General features: G+C 41.5%; 1 protein-coding gene across 2 annotated transcripts in view; it reads left to right on the forward strand.

Annotated features, from left to right (window-relative positions):
• SPATS1 (spermatogenesis associated serine rich 1) overlaps window positions 1-17106 on the forward strand; it is a 34464-nt gene that overhangs the window by 11100 nt on the left and 6258 nt on the right. Inside the window, exons 4-7 of one of the 2 annotated variants that reach the window (XM_032299586.1) lie at window positions 6145-6269; window positions 7536-7697; window positions 14627-14747; window positions 15998-16060. In XM_032299586.1, coding sequence (XP_032155477.1) covers window positions 6145-6269; window positions 7536-7697; window positions 14627-14747; window positions 15998-16060 — 471 coding nt within the window. The remainder of the gene's footprint in view (window positions 1-6144; window positions 6270-7535; window positions 7698-14626; window positions 14748-15997; window positions 16061-17106) is intronic. The other variant, XM_032299587.1, reaches the window with a different exon arrangement.

Below are 17106 nucleotides of genomic sequence, written 5' to 3' on the forward strand. Positions count from 1 at the left end.
CCTGGGTTCAGGCAATTCTCCTGCCTCAGCCTCCTGAGTAGCTGGGATTACAGGCACGCACCACCATGCCCAGCTAATTTTTTGTATTTTTAGTAGAGACGGGGTGTCATCATGTTGACCAGGATGGTCTCGATCTCTTGACCTCGTGATCCACCCGCCTCGGCCTCCCAAAGTGCTGGGATTACAGGCTTGAGCCACCGCGCCCGCCTTAATTATTTCTTTAATTTTTTTTTTTTTTTGTAGAGACATGGTCTTACTATGTTACCCAGGCCAGTTTCAAACTCCTGGACTCAAGTGATCCACCTACCACAGCCTCCTAAAGCGCTGGGATTACAGGCACGAGCCAGTGCTCCCAGCATATTATGGTATCATACAGAGTAGTTTCACTGCCCTAAAAATCCTGTGTGTTCCATCTATTCATCCCTTCCCACCCCTCCCACCCCTGGCAACCACAGATATTTTTACTGTCTCCATAGTTTTTTCCTTTCCAGAATGACATATAGTTGGAATCGTATAGTACATACCCTTTTCAGATTGGCTTCTCTTACTTAACAATATGCATTTAAATTTCCTTCTTGTCATTTCACCACTTAATAGCTCATTTTTTTCAATGCTGAATAATATTCCATTGTCTGGATGCCCCACAGTTTATTTATTCATTCACCTACTGAAGGACATCTTATAAAGTCAGCTTTTTCACCAAGCAGCATGTGGAGAGAATTTTCTCATACCTCTGAGTGTTTTTCAAGAACATAGTTTTCAGTAACTACAGTGCTGGAGTGTCAGATGAATAGACCACAGTCTAACCAGTGACCTATAATTTTAAAGATTTACTATTGTAAATAGTGGTGTAATAAGTGCCCCTGTACATTCGGCTTTTGCCCATCCCTGGTTATATAATAAAAGTAAATTCCTAGAAGTGGATTTATTCAGTCAAAGTTAAGGGAAGTTGCTTAGGTGATTCTTTAGATAATAAGATCTGCTGCAAGTGGACTTGCTGCCCTCAGCACTGGACATAGAAGAGGCTGGCATAATTCTTAAACTCTGCCTCTTTAGGTCCTCTGAAACAGAACTATATCACCAGCAACAGCAGTGGGTCCATGTATTGGCAGGGAAAGAAAGCCCAGACTGTGAAGTTCATGTCCTGTAGGATGGGGAACTGGGCGGTTCCTGCCAGTTCCGCATTCCTAATTCCCACCTAAATAAGTCCCCTTTATCTCTCATGATGCCTGGGTTATGGAGGACCTAACTCAGTCAAAGCATGTGTAGCCAAATCTAAAGCTCCAGTCTAGACATAGCCCCAGGCTTCAGAATGATATATTGAACTGCTTTCTAGCTATCTCCACCTGATGTCCCACAGGCCCCTCAAACTCAGCATGCGTTGACTGAACTTCTCATCACCCATCCTCACAAACCAGATCCTTCTCTGTTCCTTGTCTCAGTTGATAATCTCAGTATTCATACAGCCCCAAAGGTGTAGATTAATGGATCATACTTGTCTCCTCCCACTCACCCAACCAATTGGTGATCAAGCCCTGAAATACCATGTAAGTCCATCTCTTCCACTCCTTCTATATTACCTTGGTCCCACTCCAGGTCCTGATCATCTCTTACCTGGACTACTGTAGTATCTTCTAGATTAGTTATCTATTGGTGCACAACAAATCATCCTAACTTAGTGCCTTAAAACAACAAACATTTATTATCTCACATTTTCTGCAGGTCGGGAATCTGTGTGTAACCCAGATGAATGCCTCTGGCTCAAAGTCTCTCTCATGAGCTTGCAATCAAGATGCTGGCCAGGGCTTTGGGCTCAACTGAAGGCTCAATGGTGGCGGGGAGGGGGGGATCCACTTCCAAGCTCACTCACATGGTTGGTGGCAGGATTCACTTCCTCACAGGCTGCTGGGGCTGAGAGCTCAGTTTCCCGCTGGCTGTTGCCACAGGCTTCCCTCAGTTCCTTGTCTCTACAGAGGGCATCTCACAACAGCAGCTGTCTCTCCTCACAAGCGAGCGGGGGTGCACACAAGAAAAACCACAGTCTCTCTTTGTAACCTAACCTCAGAAGTGATATCCATGACATTTGCTGTTTTCTCTTTGTTGAAAGTGAGTCAGTGGATCTAACCTATGCTCAAAGGGAGAAGATTACAGAAGGGAATAAATGCCAAAATGTAGAGATCATTTGTGGCCATGTCAGAAGCTGCCCACTATGCTCTCCTAAATGGACTCCCTGACTTAAGTTTTATATTCTCAAAGTCCATTCCTTTCACAGCTTCCAGAGTTTTCTTTTTTTAAGAAAAAAAAAAGAAGAAAGAAAGAAAAAAAGAATAAAAAAAAAATGAAGGAGATGAAGAAAGAGGAAGAGGAAGAGGGAGAGAGAACAGGGGTGTTGCTTTATTGCCCAGGCTAGAATGCAGTCTAAAAATGGGTATGCCTATAATTGTGCTTCATAATAGAGACATGAAAAAAGAATGAGGGAAGAAAATAACAAACAAGTAGCCAACCAATATTTCATTTAAACCTGTAAATAGGTGTGATGTGGTACTGATAAGAGTGTATATTTTGTGTATTCAAAGTGGAGAGTTCTATAAATGTAAATTAAGTTTACTTGTTCCGGATCTGAGTTCAAATCCTGGATATCGTTGTTAATTTTCTGTCTCATTGATCTGTCTAATATTGATGTTGAAGTCTCCCACTATTACTGTGTGGGAGTCTAAGTCTCTTTATAAGTCTTATGTATCTGGGTATTCCTGTATTGGGTGTGCATGTATTTAGGATCTTTAGCTCTTCTTGTTGCACTGATCCTTTTATCATTATGTAATATCCTTCTTTGCTTCTTATGATCTTTGTTGCTTTGAAGTCTATTTTATCAGAGGCAAAAATTGCAACTCCTGCTTTTTATTTATTTATTTATTTTTGCTCTCCATTTGATTGGTAAATCTTTCTCCATCCCTTTGTTTTGAGTCTTTGTGTATCTTTGCATGTGAGATGGGTCTGGATGTAGCATACCAATGGGTTTTGGCTTTTTTTGCCTGTCTGTGTCTTTGGATTGGGGGATTTAGTCGATTTAAATTTAGAATTAATAATAATATATGTGAGTTTAATACTGCCATTTAATGTTAGCTGGCTGTTTTGCCCATTAGTTGATGTAAATTCTGGATTATGTTGATGCTCTTTACTTTTTGGTATTTTTCAGAAAGGCTAATACTGGTTGTTCCTTTCTACGTGTAGTGGGTTCTTTCAGAAGCTCTTGTAAAGCAGGCCTGGTGGTGATGAAATCTCTGAGTGCTTGCTTGTTCACAAAAGATTTTATTTTTCCTTCGCTTATGAAGCTTAGTTTGGCTGGATGTAAAATTCTGGGTTGAAAGTTCTTTTCTTTAAGGATGTTGAATATAGGCCCCGCTTCCAGAGTTTTCTAACCGTATGTGACCATGCCATGTCCTTGCTTACCACTATTTAATGAAATCCCATGAAAGCTTGATAAAAAAGAGTCCCCCTTCATATGAACTGCAAGTTCTCCAGATCTGTCTCCTTCTCGTCTCCAGCTTTATCTCCAGTAGTCCTGCCACAGCCACATCAAATTTCTTCATTTTCCTGGTGTTTCTTCCTTCTATGCCTTTGCTCACTTTGCCTCCTTTGCTTGAAGTGGCTCCCTCCAATCCCTTGCTTGTGTTCACATATTGTAGAAGCTGCTCGGCTTCCACTGACTTCCCAGTGGCCTGGCCTCGTCTATGCTATTCTCCTTTTTCTGGGGAACTGATTTTCACTCCTTCTTTCCCAGTTTGTTTTGTTTTGTTTTTTAGATGGAGTTTTGTTCTTGTTGCCCAGGCTGGAGTGCAATGGTGTGATCTCGGCTCACTGCAACCTCTGCTTCCTGGGTTCAAGTGATTCTCCTGCCTCAGCCTCCTGAATAGCTGGGATTAAAGGTGCACACCACCATGCCTGGCTAATTTTGTATTTTTAGTGGAGATGGGGTTTCACTATGTTGGCCAGGCTGGTCTCAAACTCCTGACCTCAGGTGATCCACCCATCTCGGCCTCCCAAACTGTTGGGATTATAGGCAGGAGTCACTGCACCCACCCTTCCCTACCCAGTTTTTAAACATTTTAACACAAGGTCTTGCTATGTTTCCCTGGCTGGTCTTGAACTCCTGCCTACCCAGTTTTAATGAGTATTCCAAATAGAAGCTATCATCGTCTTACTTGTCTCCACTTCTTAATTGATTTAAGGGAGAATGTATGATCTAAACTGAGCCAATGAGTCCTTGCCTGAGATTTTTCACATTGGAGATGGGAATAAAAATTGGTCAGAAGACAATGAGAATTCAAATCTGGGCTATCAGTGGCTTTTTGCTCTTGTGAAGAAGCTCATCTGCAATTGGCAAAAATGAAGCCCAGGTGTCAGGATAAGAAGAGGAGAGTGACAGTTCTGAGATATTGAGCCCCAATTCCAGTTGTCTCTAGCTATACTCTGGTCATGGAAACTAACACACCTCCAAAATTGCTTATATTCGAATTTGGGGTGGGGGCACTGAGTTATTTGTCCTATCTACATCACAGGATTGTTAGTAGGGAGCAAACAGGACAAGCAATATGAAGTTGCTTTGATACCATTTAAATACAAGTGCTACAGTGTTATGAAAAAAGATTCTGTCACTTAATAACAGATCATTATACCTGAACACATTGTCCAAGGCCGGGTATCAGATGCAAAGCCATATAAACTAGAAGTGATTGCATGTTCTGCTGACACCCACCATAGTCTGTTGTGGGCCTTTATAAGCTGCTAGGAAGTTCAGCACTAAACAAATACTCTATTATTGTAATCATTTCCACCTGGGTTTGTTTTTGATTATTTCTTCATCTTCTCCGTATACTGATTGAGTTTTTATTTGCATGTAATGGTTTTATTGAACATGCTTTTTCTGGTAACAGAGTCATTTAAACATAATTCACATACCATATAAGTCACCCATTTAAAGTGTACATACAACTCAATGGTTTTTAGTGTATTCATAAAGTTGTACAACTTTCACCACAACCGATTTTAGAACATTCTCATCACCACAAAAAGAAATCCATATCCTTTAGCAATCATCCCCCCACACCCTTGTCTTCCTATCCCTCTAGTCTGAGACAACCATAATCTACTTTTTGTCTCTATAGATCTGCCTATTTCAGACATAGAATATTAATGGAATTATCAATACGTGGTCTTTGGTGTCTGGCCTCTTTCACTTAGTGTAATGCTTTCAAGGTGCATACATGTTATAACACATATAATTCCTTTCTAAAAATTGTGGTAAAATATATATGGCACAACATTTGCCATTTTAGTGATTAAAAACATTTTTTTAAAGAGATGGGATCTCACTCTATAGCCCAGGCTGGAGTGCAGTGGCACAATCACTGCTCACTGCAGCCTCCACTTCCTGGGCTCAAGTGATCCTCCCACCTCAGCCTCCCAAGTAGCTAGAACTACAGCCATGCACCACCACACCTAGCTAATTAAATTTTTTTTAATAGAGATGAGGGCTCACTTTTTTGCTCAGGCCACTTCATTCCTTTCTAAGCTGAATAATATTCCACGGAACGTATTATGTACCACATTTTTCTTATTCATTCTTCTCTTGATAGACATTTGGGTTGTTTCCACTTTTTGCCTATTATAAATAATGCTGCAAAGGACACTCACATGCAAGTATAAGTATCTGTTTGAATCTCTGTTTTCAGTTCTTTTAGGTATATACCTAGAAAGGGAATTGCCAAATCTTATGGTAATTCTATATTCAACTTTTTGAGGAACCACCAAATTATTTTTAAATATCCTTTAAAAAAAATTAGTAGAGATGAGATCTCACTACATTGCCCAGGCTGGTCTCAAACTCCTGGCCTCAAGCGATCCACCTGCCTCAGGCTCCCAAGGTTTTGGGAGTACAGGTGTGAGCCACTGAATACCAATCTTTTGAATAAGTTTCAGTCCCCTCAAATTGTGAGTAAATAAATGATATGCTCAGGGACTTTTATAGAGGAGCAGTCCCAGTTCTCATAAGTGAGGGCAATTCTAGCGTGAACTATGTGAGATCAGGCTCTAACTACCAGTTTAAGCATGTGGAAGAATCCAGCCCTTCTGCTTTCTTCCCAGCAGCACTGCTGACTTGGATCGGAAATCCTCCTCCTCACATTCTGAGCACTCCTCTGATACATCATTGCCTGAAGTCCAAAAGCATAAGTATCCTGAGGAATTCAGCCTGCTTAAGTTGCAGACAAGTAAGTCACAGGCCCTCCTCCACAGGCCTCTGTGCCCCAGGTCTTTTCAGAAGTCTGCCATACTGTTGGCCACCGTCACTGAAGACCCACAACTGCCAGGCATTTGACATGCTTTATCTCAAAATTCACAATACTTCTGCCAGGAAGGTATTATATGTTTTTCAAAAATGAAATGCCTTTATATAAAACCCATTAAAATACTGCAGCAAGATATTAAAATAATATAGAAGTATATAGAGTATAAAAACCCCTTCGCCAATATTCTCCAGCAATATCCCTATTCTGCCCCACAGCTGTGAAGAGTTGATATATATTTTTACAGTATTCTGAAATGTGTGTGTATGTATATATACATATGTGTACACATATAGATATAAAACAAATGGGTTAATATACAAACTGGTATAAATAGATCATGGACCTCTTTCTGTGTCAATACATATAGATCTATGTGGCTAATATAGACATACCCATTTTACAGAGGAGGAAACTGAGGCTTTGAGATATTCAGTCATCCATAAAGCTACATGGCTAGGAAGTACAGTGATGGGATCAGAACACAAACGTGCTTGTTTCAAAGCCTGTGTTCTTCTTGGCTATCCCAGAGCCCACATTTCTCCAGCATCCCTTGAGCTGCTAGGGGATCTTTTATTGTTTAAAGTCACTGTTAGCAATACAGGAAATGTATCAGATGATGAAACAAAGGCACTGCAAGGCCCAGAAACTAGCCTGAGGTCTCATGGCAGCTTTTCTCATTTGAAATCATCACGGGTACATTTCCCGGTGTCACCATTGCACATGTGTGTCCTATTGTTGCAGCCAACACCATCTTTCATCCAATTGAGGTACAATGTGGATGGCACTGGCCTAGCCATTTGCTGGTTGATGGCATTCTATTTTTCCTACACAGTTATCAGAGTGAAGATTGCATCACAGGTGCCTGTAAGACTGTCTCTGAACTTCCCAATCAACACTTAACTTCCAGACATAAAGTTGGCTTTATTTTTGAAGGAGAGGGTGAAGAGGGTAAACAAACAAACAAAAGCAAAAAAGGCCTCTTAGGTAGCTCTCCCACTACTTCCTTTCCTTTTGTGCCTAGTCCCACAGAGTTCCCTGCTGTCTCTGATGTAGAACCAAGGGATTATACGCATTAATTAAAGGTTGTATAGCCAGGTAGTGCCTGGGGAGTTTTCACAGCTTTTTGTCATCCAGTTGCATTACGAGCCTGGGAGCAGCAATAAGGGAAGGCTTTCTGGTGTCTTACAGAAGATGGGCATCGTCCTGAGTGGACATTTTACCCGAGGCTTAGCAGCAATATCCACACCTACCATGTTGGAAAGCAGTGCTTCTTTAATGGAGTCTTCCTCGGCAACAAGAGGTCTCTATCAGAGAGGACGGTGGACAAATGCTTTGGGAGAAAGAAATACGGTGATGTTTCCTTCTGGATCTTGACTGTGCCATCCCAGAAAAACTCTCGAGTCGTGATTCTATAGGCCCTGAGTTCTGTAGCTGGGGGCAGCCCTGTAGAGTCACCATGTTCCCCCAGTGGAGCCAGGAAGCCAGAAAAGTGAAGGGGACAGTTGGCAGGCTGCATGCTTTGGCAGAGAACTCGCAACAGATGCTGATCCACATTTTCTTTTTTCTCTGAATTTCATAAAATGCAAATGTGACATTTAAGTCATCAGATAAGTTCCCTCAGATACTTATTAATAGAAACCTCCATTGAAGTCTGAAGAAAAGAATTTATGTTCCAATTAGATGCTGCCTGGCATACACATTTAAATTGTACTTTATATTCTCCACAAGGAAAACATCTCATAGACCTCAGCCTAAAGTGCATGTTTTTATTTTATAGCTTATTTAATTAAGGGCTATTGAAATGAATATATATGCACCTGTGTATCTATATCTCCTTGGTTTATAGCTTGGTGAGTTCTTTGCCCCAACCTACTCATAAAAGATTTATTAAAATACCCTAAAAAGTTGCTGAGTACTAACGGACCATTTATGACACACTTTTCTATATAAATCCCTGTGTAGGAGGCCACCACTGCTCCAGAAATAAATAGGATTGCTGTAGCAGGAATACAAAGAGAAATAAGTAGACTGTTCTCATTTTTGAGTTTTAAAATAGACTTTTAAACTCACAGCAGAGACAAGTAGTTTTGAGAATTGAGGCTTTCATTTATCTAGGTAGAAAAATACGTGGAAAGCCATAGTAGGTGAGCTGGGAGAGTGGTCATTGATATGGGAATATGTGAGGAGTCCTGTACCTTGCACTTTTTTTTTTTTTTTTAAAGACAGGGTCTTGCTCTGTGGCCCAGGCTGGAGTGCAGTGCCACCATGTTGGCTCACTGGAGCCTGGAATGCCTGTCCCCCAGCCCCAGGTTCAAGCAATCCTCCAACCTCAGCCTCCAAGTAGCTGGGACTACAGGCATGTGCCACCACGCCTGGCTAATTTTTCTGTTTTTAGTAGAGACAGGGTTTCTCCATATTGCCCAGGCTGGTCTCAAACTCCTGGGCTCAAGCAATCAGCTGGCCTTGGCTTCCCAAAGTGCTGGTATTACAGGTGTGAGTCACTGCAGCTGGCCCACCCTGCACTCTTGAGCTGCAAGTACCCATCGAAAGTAAATGGGATTATCAAAATGATCCAAATCCTAATCCCCATTCGTCACTGCCCTCCTGGCTCAAAAGTAAACCACTTGATTCTGAATCTTATGTTTATGTTTCTTCCCTCTCCTTTCCTTTCCCTTCCCCCCTTCCTCCTTCCTTCCCTTCTCTTCCCTCTCATTCCTTCCTTCCTTTTTCCTTTCCTCCTTTCCTCTCTACATCCCTTATTCCTTTAGAGTTTTATAAATACTAAGTAAATGCAATGACATATTTATAAAAAATGTGTTGATTATATAGAATGAAATATCACAAATACTTGTGTTCTTTTACTCCACTTAAGAAATAAAATATTATCTTTATCTTTGAAGCCTCCAATATGTTCTTCCCTGAATATTCCAACTCCACTGGTAAACCCCAACTCCAGTGGTAACCCATATTTCACATTTTTTAAAAAAGAAAAACTCATTAGGTAAATTTTCAAACAATAGCATAGTGAAACCAGATGTACTCATCCACTTAGCGTCAATAATAATCAACACCTGGCTAACTTGTTTCATCATTACCCCTCCCCCCAGGGATGATGATGATGATGATGATTATTATTATTTTTTTTTTTTTGAGACGGAGTTTCACTCTTGTTACCCAGGCTGGAGTGCAATGGCGCGATCTCGGCTCACCGCAACCTCCGCCTCCTGGGTTCAGGCAATTCTCCTGCCTCAGCCTCCTGAGTAGCTGGGATTACAGGCACGCGCCACCATGCCCAGCTAATTTTTTGCATTTTTAGTAGAGACGGGGTTTCACCATGTTGACCAGGATGGTTTCGATCTCTTGACCTCGTGATCCACCCGCCTCGGCCTCCCTAAGTACTGGGATTACAGGCTTGAGCCACTGCGCCCGGCCAGGGATTATTTTAAAGCAAATTCCAGACATCATATTATTTCATCTCTAAATATATCATATCTACCTCTGATAGATAAGGATTATTTTATTAACATAACCACAATTCCATATCATATTTTTTAAAATTAACAGTAATTGCTTAATATATTCTGTGTCCAAATATCCCATTGCCTCATAAATGCCATAATTTAAAAATATTTAGTTTGTTTGGATCAGGATCCAAGTAAGGCCCATAGATTGAAATTGGTCGGTATGTCTCTTAAGTTTCAATATATAGGTCCTCCTTCCTTTTTTCTTGCAATTTGTTTAGTGAAGAAACTAGGCCATGATCAGGACTTTGCTGATTACATCCCTGGGTACCATTTAACAGGTTTCTCTTTCCTATGTACTTCCCGTGAAATGGTAGTTGGATGTACAGGCTTGATTTGTTTCAGTGTGATTACTTAGGTGATATACAGTGACTTCTTTAAACATCAAACACAATGGGCTTTTTCTATTTCTTCTCTTCCTTGATGTCACTGTAGCACTCGATACTGTCAAGCTTGACACTGGACACTACTTCCTTTATGAAATTCTCTCCCCACTAATTATTTCTTTTTTTTTGTTTGTTTTTGGGACAGAGTCTCACTCTGTCACTCAGGCTGGAGTGCAGTAGTGTGACCTCGGCTCACTGTAACCTCTGCCCCCTGGGTTCAATTCTCATGTTTCAGCCTCCCGAGTAGCTGGGATTACAGGCATGTGTCACCATGCCTGGCTAATTTTTGTATTTCTGTAGAGACAGGCTTTCACCATGTTGGCCAAGCTGGTCTCAAACTCCTAACCTCAACTGATCCACCTGCCTCAGCTTCCCAAAGTGCTGGAATTACAGGCATGAGCCACCACACCCTGCCCCAACTCATTATTTCTTGGATGAGATGAAGAGGTAGGCTCAGGGATTGCCAACCAACTGCCATTTTAAACTGGAATGCAACACATTATTATAGAAAAAAATCAATCAAAATATCTTTAAATAATTGTTGACGTTATCCATCAGCCTTAACCAGGATATTGGCCCTAAAGGCCTAGTCGTTGCCACAGAACAAAATGCCATCTGCGGTTGTAGGTGGTAGCGAAATAGGCCTGAAAATGTAATTTTCTTTCTTTTCTTTTTTATTGAGATGGAGTCTCACTTTGTTGTCCAGGCTGGAGTGCAGTGGCATGATCTTGGCTCACTGCAGCCTCCACCTCCCAGGTTCAAGCGATTCTCCTGCCTCAGCCTCCTGAGTAGCTGGGATTGCAGGCGCATGCCACCACACCCAGCTAATTTTTGTATCTTTAGTAGAGATGGGGTTTCATCACGTTGGTCAGGCAGGTCTCGAACTCCTGACCTTGTGATCCACCTGCCTCAGTCTCCCAAAGTGCTGGGATTACAGGTGTGAGCCACCATGCCCAGTCCTGAAAATATAATTTTCTGTTGTGTAGCTCTTCCTATAGTATAGCAATATTGTATTAGAATAAGATAGATTCCGCCACAGTAACAATCCCTGAAACCTCAGCAGCTTAAGCACTAAAGTTTGTTCCTTTCTCTTGTAAAGTCCACTGTGGATCCAGCAGCTCTCCAGGGCAGCTCCTTTCCAAGGATCCTGTCCACGGATCCTGTCTGCTTGTATCTGTGTTTTTCCATCTCAGCCTGTGGCTTCTAAGATTGCCATAGAAGGGAAAAGAGAAAATGCTGGAAGGTTTTTCACATCAGCTCCTTAAATGTTTCTTTTTACAAGTGGCACATATCATCTCTGCTCACAATCTACCAGTCAGAACATGGCTCTACCTAAGTGCGCTGGGGCACTGAAATGTGGGCAGAGTAAGTTATTTGATAGACAGTCGCTCCTTCATGTGGTTATTTGTCTCTTAATGTATGTGTCCCATTTTCTACTTCCTGGATGTAAAGACATTCAGGATGTAAAGAAATTGGATGGTCTGTCTAAAAACAAACAAGCATTAGAACTGATCATGCAGTGTTATGGGTCTATCAGCTGTTGATACATAGTGGCCAGCACTTTGGGCTGATACCTGTTTTGGTGAGATATCTAGAAATTATGCCAAGGCCCCATATTGTATCTAATAGCTTAAACAACACATTGTCTCAGAAGTGTTGTTTGGGAGATTTTTCCCCAAAAGTAACACCTTATACTGACACCACACGATTGGCTCTTTTTCTTTCTAATGACATTATCTGGTGATATCTTTTACCATAGCGGTTTTTTTTTGTTGTTTTTTTTTTTTAGTTTTTGTTGTTTTGAGACGGAGTTTCACTCTTGTTGTCCAGGCTGGAGTACATGGTGCTATCTTGGTTCACTGCAACCTCTGCCTCCCAGGTTCAAGCGATTCTCCTGCCTTGGTCTCCTGAGTAGCTGGGATTACAGGCATCTGCCAACATGCCCAGCTAATTTTGTATTTTTAGTGGAGACGGGGTTTCACCATGTTGGTCAGGCTGGTCTTGAACTCCTGACGTCAGGTGATTCACCCACCTTGGCCTCCCTCCCAGAGTGCTGGGATTACAAGCGTGAGCCCGGCGCCCAGCCACCATAGTCTATTTCTAAGTATTCTCCTTAGACCACCTGTATCATAATCAATCGGAGAGTTTATAAAAAATGGTGGTTCTGGGATTTTTTGGGTTGAAGCCTGCATTTTAAGCAAGTTTCCTAGGTGATTTTCAGGCATACTAAAATGTTGGAACACTGTTCTAGAGTATATGGCATTTACTGCCATTTAGTGTTATCTTCTTCTTTACATATCTTGTCTTCCCATCTAGATAAGATTCCTGGAGAGAAGTTTATACCTTAGCTAAATAGCAATTATATCTTCTGGATTAAAAAATAATTGGGATGAGGGGTATTAGTTCGGTTCTGAATTCAAATAATAATAATTGCTACTATTTCTTGAGTGCTTGTTCTATGCTTATATTATTCTTAGTATTCATGGTAACTCTGCAAAGTAGCCATTTTAAATAAACAGTTTATAAGTGAGGCTACTAAGGCTTAGGAAGGTTAAGTAAATAGCTCTCGGGCACAGAACAAGAAACTGCAGGAGTGAGTATGTACTCAGGTGTGACTGACTCCAAAGTCCAAACCCTTCCCACCACATCTTGCTTATCACTCCACTCTTACTTGTCAGTGCCCTGGTTTGGGATTCAAAAGGTTTTGGATTCACTGTATATTTAATTTAATTTAATTTAATTTATTTAATTAATATATTTTTTTATACAGAGTCTCATTGTGTTTCCCAGGCTGGAGTGCAGTAACATGATCCTGGCTCACAGCAACCTCCGCCTCCCGGGTTTAAGCGATTCTCCTGCCTCAGCTTCCCAAGTAACTGGGATTACAAGCGTGTGCCACCACACCTAGCTAATTTTTGTATTTTTAGTAGAGATGGGGTTTCACCATGTTGGCCAGGCTAGTCTAGAACTCCTGGCCTCAGGGGATTCACTGTATATTTTATTTTATTTTATTTTATTTTTGAGACGGAGTTTCGCTCTTGTTACCCAGGCTGGAGTGCAATGGCGCGATCTCGGCTCACCGCAACCTCCGCCTCCTGGGTTCAGGTAATTCTCCTGCCTCAGCCTCCTGAGTAGCTGGGATTACAGGCACACACCACCATGCCCAGCTAATTTTTTGTATTTTTTTTTAGTAGAGACGGGGTTTCACCGTGTTGACCAGGATGGTCTCGATCTCTTGACCTCGTGATCTACCCGCCTCGGCCTCCCAAAGTGCTGGGATTACAGGCTTGAGCCACCGCGCCCGGCCTCACTGTATATTTTAAACCTCCACTCTCTCTGCTTTGAATCCTCAGCATCTCATATCCAGCAGGCACTCAATGCAAGGGTGTAGTTGATGTTATTTCACTACACAGAAGAGCTAATCAAAAGTGTAACAGTCAGTTATTGAAAAGGTTTTTGAAAGAAAAAGACAAAAAATTAAATACTCGGGTAACTCAGGAACTCCCATCTGTCATGCTGATGGCTTTTCCGAGTTAGCTAGAAGAATCTGGGTGTGTGGCAAAGATGGAGGTTGTGTTTCCAGCCATGTGTCCCTGCTTTCTGAGCCCAAGACTGGTAAGCCTTGTAGTCCAGCCTTGTTCTCTTAGGAGATGCATCTGGTGTCAAGTGTGTGGGTTGATTTATTTAATTTTAAGTTTTTTAAATAGGCCATTTTAAGGACTTTAGGTGTGTGGGTTTAAATGATCACCCTACACTAGGCCAATGCCTTCCACTCCTGTGATTAGTTTTCTTGTTCCTGGGGGTTTAGCAGGGGCTGAGCTGGGTGTCAGAGCCTCTGCTGGGTAATCCTGCTCTTCTCAGGAAGCCATCTCCCACTGTTGCATGGCCCCAGTCCTCCGGCAGAAGGAGGAGCAAGACACCCTTAGCTGGTTTCCTTCAGGGACCCCCCTCCAGTCAGAGAGGCAGACCCCAGGGACACTTGTTTCTTGGGCTTCCTAAGACTTGGGGATTCAAAGTGCACTAATGCTCAGGAATGAAGAGATTTTTAGGTCAGAGATTTTTGGATCATTGCAAAGAGACCTCTGATTCACCTTATATTTTAAACCAAAACATTCCATCTGAATCTAACAATTCTTTTCCAGGACGAGGTAGTCATAACAACACGTTTTGGAAAACGTCCCAAACATAGGCTCATGTGTTTATCTTCATCTCCTTAAGGCAAGATACTCACAAACAGAACGTTGAGAAACTTCTTTGTAATTTATAACAAAATACTAAAATATCCTATTTATGCTGTCATGCCAATACTTACAGAAAATCTGTGGGTCATCTTCAGCCCTTGCATGATCCTGTTTTCAAATCTTCTCCGCAGATATTGATCGAAGGAATGGAATCCCAAAGCTAACTCCAGGGGATAATCCATATATGTACCCAGAACAGAGTAAAGGCTTTCACAAAGCAGGATCAACACTCCCACCAGTGAACTTTTCAGTGTAAGTGTATGTTAATACTAGCATTATTTAGTTAACTTTAAAGGGATTGTGTCTCTCTACTACACATAAATTATATTTTAAAAGGGATAGATGTCAACAAGACATGATTGGATGAAAATTCCTTGAAAAGCTCATCTTTAGTATTCAATTAGTGTCTGCACACATGCATGTGTATAATTAAAATTACATACAGGAGTTGGACTACAAAAAAGTCGTTGTTAATTTTGTTCTTATCTCTATTACCACACATTCGAAAACTTCTAAATTTTCATACTGAATCAGATCATTGGCTATAGTGACTACTATGTGGGTGGACTTAAACTTGGAGGTAAACTTAAACCAAAGTAATGGAGAAAAATGGGACGAACATTAAATTAAAAAAAAAAAAGTAGTTGGTGTATTACATTAAAAATATCATTTAAAAAATCAACCATGTAAAGATATAATGATGTTGACTAAAAATGACCAAAACTAAAATCTGTGGGCTGGGCGCTGTAGCTTACCCTTATAACTCCAGCACTTTGGGAGGCCAAGGCGGACGGATCACCTGAGGTCAGGAGTTCGAGACCAGCCTGGCCAACATGGTAAAATCCCCGTCTCTACGAAAAATGCAAAAATTAGTTGGGCATGGTGGCAGACACCTGTAATCCCAGCTACTCAGGAGGCTGAGGCAGGAGAATCACTTAAACCTGGAAGACGGAAATAGCAGTGAGCTGAGATTGCACCACTGCACTCACTCTAGCCTGGGCAACAGAGTAAGTGAGACTCCATCTCAAAACAAATGAAATAAAATAAAATAAAATCTGTAGGCCGGGCACGGTGGCTCATGCCTGTAATTCTAGCACTTTGGGAGGCTGAGACTAGAGGATGGCTTGAGCCCAGGCATTCCAGACCTACCTGGGCAACATGGCAAAACCCTTTCTCTACAAAAATACAAAAAATTATCTGGGCATGGTGGTGTGCGCCTATAGTCCCAGCTACTTGGGAGGCTGAGGTGAGAGGATCACCTGAGCCGGGAAGGTTGAGGGTGCACAGTGAGCTGAGATTGTGCCACTGCACTCCAGCCTTGGGGACAGAGTGAGACCTGTCTCAAAAAATAAATAAAATAAAATAAAATTTGTGGTCCTTACAGTTTTGAGGTTCATACTTGAAAATTGGAAAACAGGACATTCTATTGAATACAATGATGTATTGATCTCGTTGCTGTAGATAACATACCAGTTTTATGATTGCCTTTTCTGTTTTTCCAGAGTGCCTTATGAAAAGAAATTTGATACATTTATTCCACTTGAGCCTCTTCCACAAATTCCCAAGTGAGTTCTCTTACCATGTTTTGTGTTATCCCATCTTTACACAACATCGATTATTTTATTTTTTCCTCCTGTGGAGGAACAAGTAGATAACCAGCACACAGGGCCCTTTTGAATCCCAGCAAGAGAACAGGGCAGTTTGTAAGGAGGGTGTTTGGATAGACACTCTGTAGAGTCTGGCAATTGGGATGGTTGCATAGTCGACAGATGTAATTGATGAACTACCAGAGGCCACGTGTTGTGTCAGCTGTGCACTATAGGAGCGGTCACATGGAACAAAAAGGCAGGGCCCCTGATTTCTAGAACATGAGTTTGTTGGGAAAGAAAGACACATACTTATATGATTGCAACTGGGGAGAATGGTTAGAGTTTCAAGAGGCAGAAAGCAAGCCAACAGAGCACTTCTGAGTTTAGGGAAGTATCACTCCTCTAATTCCACACTTTTGCTTCACTCCATTCTGAACCTCACTTATTTACCTAAGTAGGTTTCCGACCTATAAAGAGGTATTTTCTTTTCTTTCTTTCTTTCCTTTTTTGCTTTCTAATACACAACAGTCTCATATGAGTGGGCATGTGTCCCAGGGTCTGACCAACTCTGGAGCTCAGTGGGAATAAAGGCCTTTTATTCCAAACTTGAGATGTTTAATGTCTTTATTATGTTGCATTGTTACTTATGGTACACGATTAGGGCTTCTCATATCTATACTTTACATTTTTAATAAACACTATTCTAGAATATTCCAAATAATAGCAATTGCCTAAATTTAATCACCCTACCCAACTATGTTAGCTTTTGTACATTACCTTTCATATGCACACATGTTTTTACATGTATAAATACTAGAATACCAATTAGTCTGGTTTTCCTAAAAAGAAAGGTTAAGTTTTTTTTTTTTTTTTTTTTGAGACGGAGTTTCGCTCTTGTTACCCAGGCTGGAGTGCAATGGCGCGATCTCGGCTCACCGCAACCTCCGCCTCCTGGGGTCAGGCAATTCTCCTGCCTCAGCCTCCTGAGTAGCTGGGACTACAGACACGCGCCACCATGCCCA

The sequence above is a fragment of the Sapajus apella genome, unplaced genomic scaffold (genome assembly GCF_009761245.1).
Source record: "Sapajus apella isolate SASKATOON/1434 unplaced genomic scaffold, GSC_monkey_1.0 scaffold41, whole genome shotgun sequence".
Lineage (NCBI taxonomy): Eukaryota > Metazoa > Chordata > Mammalia > Primates > Cebidae > Sapajus > Sapajus apella.